We start from the raw sequence: 10,649 nt of genomic DNA, 5'->3' as shown, positions 1-10,649 counted from the left end.
CTCTTCTTGCAAATTAATTTCCCAAGGTCTTAAAGCTTCCTTCCCTTTGGAGGTCTGCGATCTCTGTGGCTGAAGTTGAAGGAAAGCCTCTTTGTTCCTTTAGGTTGGGCGAAGGGATGGTGGTGGGTCTATGGGGAACTGCGGTGAAGTTTGGCTCCAGAGATGCAGATTCACATAAGCTTTATTATCTCTTTCAATGGTGCTTCTATCTCCAGGGCCTGGCACAGCCTGGCCCCTTGGTAAATACCCAGTGTTGATGGACTAACCGAACCCTGCTTTGTTTGGAGGCTGACTCTCCAGAATCAAAAAGCTGCAAAATGGCAGCCAGGGGCCGTATTTCAACCTACAGACAGGTCTCTCTGGGCTTGCACAGGGTTCCCTGAAATGTCTGAAAATGCCTTTGGGTGGGAGAGGTCCCATCCAGTTCACATTCCCCATCCCTCCCTTGTCTTAACCCTAGCCTGCTTCTCTCCTTCCAGGCTCTTCTCTGCCGTCATGACCCCCATTTCCTCGGTGAAGACTGAGAGTGTATCCCCAGGAAGGAATGAGGGAAAGGTTTCCCCCTTCTTAAGGTACACTGCTTCACTCTAAGGATGCTCAATGCCTTGCCTCTAACATAACATGCTGCTTGGAATCCAGTGAGATTTCAAAGTCATTTTGCTTCATAGGCTTTAAACCAGAAAAAAAAAAAATCCCCAATGGGTGTGAATCCTACTTGACATAACAATAGAATTTTTTTTTTTAATTATTGGCATTATTACAGGTGTCCCATTTCCCCTCCTTTGCTTCTTCCACTCAGCCCCTGCCCCACCCCAGGCTTTCCTCACACTATTGTCTTTCATGGGCTATGTATGTATTTCAGTTTTGAATTTTTTGTCGCTCTTCACATCGGCTGGGACATAGTTGGACAAACAATTCTCAATCCTGCAGTCTTTACACAGCTAGTGAGTACCCGTGTGGTACTGTCCCAGGTTGATGTTGTTCCTGTTCTCACGCTCTCCTCCTACTTGACACGTTTTCTTAAAAATCACACATATGTACAGAAGTATCTGCAATTAAGATTTTATTTCATTCATGTCAGATATAACAAGTGCAATTTGAATGTACAAATTCTGAACAAAACATTAAAAAAGGAAATGAAAACTAACAAAGCAAAACTTGCTTAAGCAGATTCATGCAAAGAAAAGAAGGAACACTAGATATCGTGACCCTGTTTTTACCTGGAATGACGACATAGGCAAAAGACTGCTAACAGACCTCCACCGGGGAGGGGGTAGGGGAAGGGGAGACAGGAAAGGAAATTCTACACGAGAGAAAAAAAAAAAAGCAACTAAAGAGGGGTGGAACTTCCTCAGAATTCAGACAGCATGCTGCAAACCTACTTTCTACTTTTAAGATAGACCTTGAATTAATGTTCAATCCTGAAATTACATCCAAAGGCTGATAAAATAATTTACCTTTTTGTTGGAAATGCATTCTTGCAAAAGAAACGCTACCAGCTATCACTGTATAGGTAATCAAGGGCTTTCATTTAAAGTGCATTCGTAGTATGCTTACACAGCGAGGCGACCTGTTCCACAGAGAAAGGAATCTCTCCAAAATGGAGGTTCTCGAGTGATTGTTTTGGGAAGTCGCCTCCCTGATCTGTGAGCATTTAGAATCTTTGCTGGTGTTGCTCCCTCACACCTTGCCTTCTCAGTCAAATCAACACGCCTCTCTCTACAGCCAACCCTGAAGGAACACCTTCGGGTTTGGAGGACACGGCAAGATCTGGGACAGAGCTGCTTAGGGATTAGTGTTTCTATGGACAGAACAAGCCCTTCACCGATCTCTGAAAAGCACCTCAATGACAATTAGAGAGAAGCTCAAGATAATCTCATAAATAGTTTCAGATCCTCACAACCCCCCCTCCCCCCATGTAACTGCATATTCCATGACATTGGACTCTACAAGAGCCCAGCACACAGGGCATCCCCTAAGTTATTTATGCTTATATATTTTATTTTTCAATTCCATTACTTATATACATGATTTTTGGTAATTATAGTAAAGATGCTGGTGAAATTAATTTGTTTAACATTTCATAATACGTGCAAAAGCAAAAACACAGATTTAAGGAAAAGTGATTTTTACAACTATTCAGCCCCAACGATAACAAGCAGTTAGGCAATATCATGACTTGCAAAGTTATACTTAGCATAATGTTGCAATTCAAAATATGGCACAGAATTAACAATACAGATAACCAACCGTCCCACTGGCTGAACTTAGCCAGGTTTAGACACTATTTTGGTTTAGGTTGAAATTTGATTATATAAAAAGATTCCTGAAAGTATTGAAAAAGAAACAGTGTACATGAAAGAGAATTCATCAATGTTTACAAAATGCCAAAAAGTCATACTCTGCCCCCCATTGTCCATAAATAATTAATGAAGCCCCCCTTCTCCTCCCACCCACCCCCAGCCTCAAAAAGATTTACAAAGATAAATTTAGCTCAGTGAACAGAACCAAAGGATGACTGTTGTTAGACAGTACCTGGTTAAAAGCTCAAGCACTTTCTTAGGAATTCATATATATTGTCTCTGGAGGAATATAAATAATCTGATCGCATTGCTCTTCTGAGTTTGAGACTTCTGAGGAGTTATAACTGTCCTTGTGCTTTGAATAAAACATGAGCTTTAAAGCAGAAAGCTGATGGTATCCAAAATTCACCATCTTCAAAGTTCATTGTGAGAGTTCTTCTCTGCAGCTTTGAACATCAGGATAGAATTGAAAATTTTGAGAGCAGGGCCCAGCTTAATGCTCATAATTTTAACAATGTCTGTTTGCGTCATAAGCAGAAATGCTTCTCCATCAATTTGCTGAAATGGGAGTAAAAGACAAAAGATGGTGAGTTAATTGGATACTGTGTTGTGGGGAAATAATCAAGTTTAAATTATCAGCTGTCATATATACAGCAACACTAAAACGGCACAGACAAGGGGAGCTTAGGTGTACAAACATTTCCTGATAAATGGATCTTTCTTATCTACAACAACACAGCAAATGTGGACTGGGGGCAGAGTAAAAATTAATTCATCTGAAAAATTGGCTCCCAGGAAAAGGGAAAGTGCCCATACCTTCCAGTGATTACTAATAGGTGCTGACTTAAGAAGAATTTGGGAAAGTGTGAGGTGCCTCAAATTCAGTTCCTATCATCACAGGTTTTAGTCTAAAATTAGAGATGAAAATAGGTACACAGATATTTGTGGCTATAATCAAAGGCTTCAGACAAACATATCAGCTACATGCTAATACTTGTTTTAAAAATTAGTCTTCCACCATGAAGAAAAAAACTGTGATAACATTTCTAGAGTGGCCATAATTATTCTTCACATACAAAAGAAAAGCAGTTACTAACAAGGGCAATGGACAGTGTAACTGGAAGAACATGAGACTGGTGTTAAGTGTTGTAGACTCTATACCGGTTCTTCCTCGACTTGGGTAGTAACCATGAGAAACACCCTTTCTCGCTCTTCATCTCCTCTAAGACTAATAGACTATGCTCCTGCAGAATAGCATACTTTGAGGTTCAAAGATACAATTCTATGAAGATGATGTCTAGTTTAGTGGGCAAAGGAGTGGAGTCTTTTTATATGACTTTTAGCTCTTGCGGCGTTCCACCATCTTAAAAGAAATCAATTCACTTCTTTTTCAGTTTTCCTATGTACAAGAAGTAAATCACGCATTTGTTCTCTGCCTTAGAGCACACTGAAAACATTGACAGCGATGTACTGTTATGGGTTGAATCGTGTCCTTCCCAAATTCATGTTGAAGTCCTAACTCCCAATAACCTCAGAATGTGCTCTTAAGAAAAAAGTTTTTATTGATTGGAGAGAGAGAGAGGGGAAGAGAGAAACATCGATGTGAGAGAGCATTACTGATCGGTTCCCGAACCCGAAACCTGGATCTGTGTCCTGACTGGGAATCAAACCGGCGAACTTTTGGTGAAGAGGATAACACTCAACCAACTGAGCCACACCGGCCAGGGTCAGAATGCGATCTTATTTGGAAACGGGGTCATTGTAGATGGAATTAGCTAAGATGAGGTCATACTAGATTCAACTGGGCCCCTAATCCAAGATGACAGGTGTCCTTATAAAAATGGGAAATTTGGGTAGAGACAGACGATCTGGACATAGAGAAGGAGGACGACTGAAGACACCACCATCTACAGACAAAGCACAGAGGCCGGGAGCAGGTCCTTTCCTCACAACCCTGGGAAGACGAAACCCACTTGTCAAAGACTCCTGGCCTCCAGAACCGGGCGGCAGTACGTTTCTGCTGTTTAAGCTACAGGCTTATGGTACTTGGTTACAGCAGCCCTAGCAAACCACTGCTACTCTGAATTCTGTAAGCAGTTCGTTAAATAAAAGCTGATATAACTAAGTAGCTATTTCTTAAGATTTTCTTCTATCCTCAAAAATAAAATAAAAACTCCTGTGAATCTAAACTGTCTGTATACTTAGTACTAGTAAGAGCTACATTCATCATATACCACGTCAATGAACAATTATGTGGGAAAAGTTGCTACTTTCTGGCAAGGAAATAGTCTGCTGTCTTAAAGGAGAAGGAAAGACATTCTGATGTTAAATTCTGAGGGTAAGACCTATTAAGTGGCAGGTCTGAGAAGGGTCCTAATGTGTTTTGAGTCATTTGCTCTGGTCATTAGCTTGTGTTATGACAGCCCTCTGATAAAGCAAGGCCAAGCAGAGGCAGGTCTAGCAACACTTCACTCAACCACGGCAGACCTTAGCAGAATGAACGATGTGAGAGAAATCTTCCAAATCCTGAATGAAAGTGTCAGCTAGCACACCTGTTCCCAAAGAGCTCACTGCAAAGACTGAACTGTTTCATTATAACCTTGGGCTCTACGGAGTCTCCTTCTGAGACTATGTAAGAGTTTAACGTGACGGATGACTTAGGAATAGGATCATTCAGAGGGCAGTGAGGCTGGGATCTGAAAGCTGGAGGGGAATAAAGTTTCGGTAGATTATTATTTTTAAGGTTACACTGAAAAGGGAAAAAAGCACCGAAGCTAATACCAGTCTATTACATACAGCTGCTCTGATGCGTGACCGTAAGGACAGGCCTCGTTGGGAGAAGGCAAACTTAATTGAGAAAGTACTTTGTAAGAACAGGAATCACTGCAATGTATTGTGGCGTTTATTTTCCATTTGTTGCTTTTGTTATACACCCAGACTGGTCCAACTGCGGAGATGAAGTCTCTCACTAAAGGCCCAAAACTAGGGAGGAGGACTTGGAGTTTGGGGGCTCCCACCTTCCATTCCATTGCTCTTCCCACCATGCACTCAGGTTCTTTTCTAGTGCTTTCACTCTGCACACCATAGCAGCATGCTCTTTGAATGTTTTCCCAGAGTGTGAAAAAATGAGTATATTCACTCATTGAAAACTTACTAAGCATCTATTATGCTGCAAATACTCTTCTTGGGCTTGGACATACAGCAAAGAAAAAACAAACAAAAACAAGCAAGTAAGCAAATAAAAACTCCCTGTGGAGGAGTTTACACTTTAGTAGTGGGAGACTGTAAGCAAAATTAATTAATTAGAAATGAATTAATAGTCACTAATTCTAAAAGGTGGTTAGTGCTCTGAAAAAAAACAAACAGCTGGTTGAGGAGATGAGTGGGCAGTCGGGGTAGAAATGGATGTGTGGTGGCAGGTGGCAATGTGAAGCAGGATGGTCAGGAAAGGACTAACAGAGAAGGTGACCTCTGAACAGGGGAGTGAGCCATGTGAACCTCTGGAGGGAAAGCAGGTACGGGAAGAGCTGGGTGTGCCTGGATAGTCTGAGGGACAGCAAGGGTCCCAGCGTATGGAATACGTAAGCAAGGGGCAGAGCAGAAAACGTGGCCAGGAGCTGTGAGAAGGCACTGGGGTGTCAGATTGTAGGCCCTGGTGAGGATTTTGCTTTTTCCTCTGATTTGCTACTGAAAGGATAGGTATGGAGGAGTGACATGATTTGGCATTTTTTGCAGGATCACCGTGGCTATGCTGGGAAGAGATTGTAGAGGAGCAAAAATAGAAGCAGGGAAACTGATTTGGAGGTACTGTCTTAATCCAGGTGGGAGATGATGGTGGCTCAGACCGGAGTGGAAGTGGTGGAGGTAGAGAGAAAGAGAGCCAGAATCCCTATGATTTAAAAAAACACCCAACAGTGCCCTAGCCGGTTTGGCTCAGTGGTCAGAGCGTCAGCCAGGAACTGAAGGGTCCCGGGTTTAATTCCGGTAAAGAGCATGTACCTCGGTTGCAGTCTCAATCTCTGACCCGGGTCAGGGCGAGTGTGGGAGGCAACCCAGCAGTGTCTCTCTCACATTGATATTTTTCTCTCTCTCTCTTCCCATCCCTTCCACTCTCTCTAAAAATCAATGGAAAAATATCCTCGGGTGAGGATTAACAACAACAACAACAAAAAAATAAAATACACCCAACAGAATTGTCAAGGCATTAGATATAGAGTGTGTAAAAGAAAGAGAAGGTTTCAAATAGTAGCCCATCCTAATACCTGTACTTTGCCTTTAGACATGACTTACATCTTTGTTTTACAGCTTACCTCTAGAACTTTTTAAAACCAACACCTGCTGACCTTGTTAGGCATGTGAGAGAAAGGATTGTACCCTATTATCTCTCTGAATCAACTGTCTCACCAGAGCATTACATGGAGTGACATGTACATGGAAGAAATTTACCAAGCTTTTATAGGATGAATGAATGATTACATGAATGACACATGCGACAGTGAACATTCACTGTCTTGCTTCGCTCCTCACAAGAAGGCTCTGGCTTTGAGGATAGTAGGTGCGTGAGGAGAGTCTCCAAAGATACTACACCATGAAGAAAAACTCATTCAAAAAATAACATGTCATTGGAACTTGAATCTTACTTTAACTAAATAACAGAGCAAATCCAGTTGCATTATTTAGATGTTCACAGAACTGTTCTAAAACCAATATACTATAAATTTATTTTTTAAATGTTTTTTAAAGCATTTTCGAAGGTAACAATGATGTGACTCTTTCAAAGAAAGAACAAATCTCCCTGCAGGGGGTCTAAGTCTGTTCAGGGGTGGAAATTAACTGAGAGTGGTCTACAGACACTTAAGGAACTCAAAATATGAATATTTGCCAATTGAAGATAAACTAGAATGACGATAAGGCATTTCTGAAATAAGAACACAAATCAGAAAAGTGTCATTGAGAATCAGATCCATGTGCATGTTAACAGGCACCCCGCTGAAGCATACAAGGTATCTAAGGTGTCAGGTTGCTGGCGGCCCGTGGCTGGGTTCTGAGCTTTCTTGCGACTCTTGCAGTGCTCTTCATTGAAAGTGTGCAGTTCTTAAATAGCTGAGGCCAAACAAGGTGTAGGCATTTGTTACTGCAGACGGCAGACGTTGGAGAAAGCCTTCTGAGATTACTTATTCCCTCTACCTTCTGGTAGCCAAGATGAGAGTGATAATTTGTTCCACTTGGAGGAGCTGACAGGCAAGTGGCTTACTGCTAAAGGTCTCCAGTGAAAAGAGTCTCCTGCTGTACTCAAACAGCATTACTTCTGGTGTAGTGGGATCCAAGTTCCTTTGTGTTCTAATGCTCCATACAGGTGATATCATTATTAACCATCCCTACACTGAAGCCCTAGACAGGCAGATGAAAACAACTAAAAAAAGAATCTTCCAACAGTAGACTGTAATGAATATCAGTTATTATAAACATTAATGAGAAACATAAGATCTAAAAGATTATTTTAGCAATAATGGTAATAGTATTTATCATAAGCATCAAATGGAGTTAATCTTGGTGCCATTAAAATCATGTTTGAAAATAAAATGGGAACGAATTTCCCAGTATCCTATCTAATAAAGAGGGAATATGCTAAATGACCCTCACACCATCGCAAAGATGGTGGCATCCACAGCCAATAAGGAGGGATTATGCTAATTGACTGCCACGCCCTCAAAGATGGCAGTGCCCACAGCCACAAGATGGCAGCACCCAGTCCCCTCAGCTCCGTGCACCTGCCTCCAGAGTCCCCCAGGCCCCACAGCCCCACACCCGCCCAGGGCTGGCCTGAGGCACAGGCAAGCCTCAGATGGTGGCCGGGACTGGCCTGAGGCTCAAGTAACCAGGGCCAACCGAGGCTTGGCTGCCAGCAGTGGCAGCAGCAGAGGTGTGATGGGGACGTCGCCTTCCCCTGATTGCTGGGTTGCCTCCCGCCCCTGAGGGCTCCCAGACTGTGAGAGGGGGCAGGCCGGGTTGAGGGACCCCCCCCTCCAGTGCATGAATTTTCATGCACCAGGCCTCTAGTTAAAAATAAAATGTTATGCCGTTTTTTTCTTGTTTCTTTCTGTACTATAAACTATATAAATGCATGCTATTAAGTTTTGTGTTCTTTTTTTTTTTTTTTTTTTTAAGTAATGAGTCTAGTGCTACTGCTTTGGGGCATTATAAAGTGGTACAAATATTTCCTTTACACCTAATCTTATACAAAGACATTTTTATACAACTGATTAATGCTGCTTGTTAGACAACTCTCTATCGACTTGCCAATTTCAACATAATCCATCTCTTTCCTCCTCTGCCGATGCAAAACATTTCACCCTTCACTACATGTCAGTGCTCTGATCCCGTGAAGTTATAGGCTGCAATTTAGTGGGACACTTACTTCATCTTTAAATACCTTTCCATGCTCTTCACACCCAGGTAAGCTCTGTATGAATTCTGATACCTGTCAAAAATAAGATCAAAATTCCAGTTTAAAAAGAGGTCAGAATTTAAATGCTCAGGTTCAAATTGTTGTACCTATATGTTTTAGTTGTTTCTCTTGGAATAATTTCTGATCTTTCAGGAAAAAAAGCAGCACACCCCATTCACTGCGTTCACTCATTAAGTCAGTGGTACTCCCATATCTGGTCCCTGGAAGACAAAGGAAATAAAATATACCTCATCTGTGCTCCACTTGGAAACTTTACTGGCAGGGATTCCGGCTACAGTTGGCAGAAGTTTGCTTTGCTGCTCCCAGCGCAAGGGCAGACATGGAATTGGGGACTTAAAGGACAGAAAGACAGCCGACCGACGCTGTGCCTGCGGTACACTAGGTTCTTCTCGGGCACCTGTCGATGGAAACAAACGGGAAATCACTCTCTGAAAAGCTGCAAAAGAAACCCCAAATACCATAACATAACGAGCTGGGGGTGAGGGTCTAGTTAATTCATTTGTTCCTTTCATCATATAGTCCCTGAATAATTATACTCTCCTTTGCCTTTACTGAAGGTCACCTGAAAGTGACCACAAGACACAACCTGTGAATTCAACTTACATGTTTGCTACATCACCCACTGAAGACATGTGTCATTATAACATCCCAGGTTTCAGGTAAGATATCTGCCTTAGAACTCGTAATTCTGAACTCAGGAAACTGTATTTGTGCTTCTTGCAGCGTTGGGGGCTCAGGCCTGGCCACTGTGTTCCCTTCTGTTATCTCAGCCTTGGTTCGTTCTTTCAGTTTTAATCACACTGACTTTTTAAACAGCCAACTTAACATGTTTTGAAACGGGATATGAAATTATTGCAACAAAAATAACAGAAAGGCAAGTGCTTTTGTCAGTTTTCATTTGAGGAGATCAAAATTGAAGTGCAGAATATTCTGCTTATCTTCTAGGTCTTCTGAATCCAAACTTAGTTGACTGCTGCTCTCCTAAATTACCCATTTTTTAGCAAATGAATTTATGTCTGTGAATCTCTTAGAGTTTGTCAATAATGGCCTCCTTATGATCTTTTGGAACAGAAATCTTTTCTGGAAACTGCTTACTTAAAGCCCATGAGAAGAAGAGGGCCTTCCCCATACATGCTCTCCCCCGCACACTAGCTCAGCTACAGCGATCATTCAATTCCACACCAATTCCACCACAAATCTTTGCCAAATGGTTAGCTAAAGGTTGTTTTTTTTTAATCTCTGAGAATATTTTAAGCTATTTTGCATCTTTAAGAATATTTCAAGGTCTTTTCCTTGAAGAGTAAGATTTACAGAAAGGTATGCAAATCATAAGTAGACAGCTCAAAGAATTTTCACAGAGTGAAGATACCCGGAACAAGAAGCCACAGAGCAGCCCAGCGAGAGCCTCCCTGTGCTCCCTTCCAATCAATCACACTCCGGCAGGACTGCTTCCCAGACTCTGCTCTGCTCCACGGGATCTTCACACCAATCCACAGACTTCAATTACTATCATTTTATAAGTGTGCTGAGATCTGTGATCTAGGTCTTCTTCAGCATTGCCTCGACTATCCTTACTCCTTTGCGTTTTCATATACATTTTAGGATCAGCTTGTAAAAATATTGCTAGGGTTTAGATTAAAATTACCACTAAGTACAGATCAATTTGGTGAGAAATAACATATTCATAATACTGAGTCTCCCAATCCAAGATCAATGCATACCCCTCCATTTCTTTGGGTCTCCTTTAATATATCTTCTTAATGTTTTATCATTTTTCATGACCATCTTTTGTTAAATTTATTCCTATGTATCTGATGTTTTCTGTTGTACATTTTTTTAAAAATTATTTCCCACTGGTCTGTTGTGGTTCTTTTATA

General features: G+C 41.6%; 1 protein-coding gene across 2 annotated transcripts in view; it reads right to left on the bottom strand.

Annotated features, from left to right (window-relative positions):
- Positions 1–1,047: 1,047 nt before the first annotated feature.
- The window catches only part of L3MBTL3 (L3MBTL histone methyl-lysine binding protein 3), a 95,185-nt gene continuing 85,583 nt past the window's right edge, over positions 1,048–10,649 (bottom strand). For both annotated transcript variants that reach the window (XM_080664594.1, XM_080664595.1), the window contains 3 exons: positions 9,000–9,169; positions 8,722–8,784; positions 1,048–2,861 (listed from right to left, as the gene is read on the bottom strand). In XM_080664594.1, coding sequence (XP_080520720.1) covers positions 2,718–2,861; positions 8,722–8,784; positions 9,000–9,169 — 377 coding nt within the window. In that variant the 3' untranslated portion in view covers positions 1,048–2,717. The remainder of the gene's footprint in view (positions 2,862–8,721; positions 8,785–8,999; positions 9,170–10,649) is intronic.

Source organism: Plecotus auritus, assembly GCF_963455305.1.
Source record: "Plecotus auritus genome assembly, chromosome: 4".
Taxonomy (NCBI): domain Eukaryota; kingdom Metazoa; phylum Chordata; class Mammalia; order Chiroptera; family Vespertilionidae; genus Plecotus; species Plecotus auritus.
This window is presented reverse-complemented; position numbering and strand designations above follow the sequence as displayed.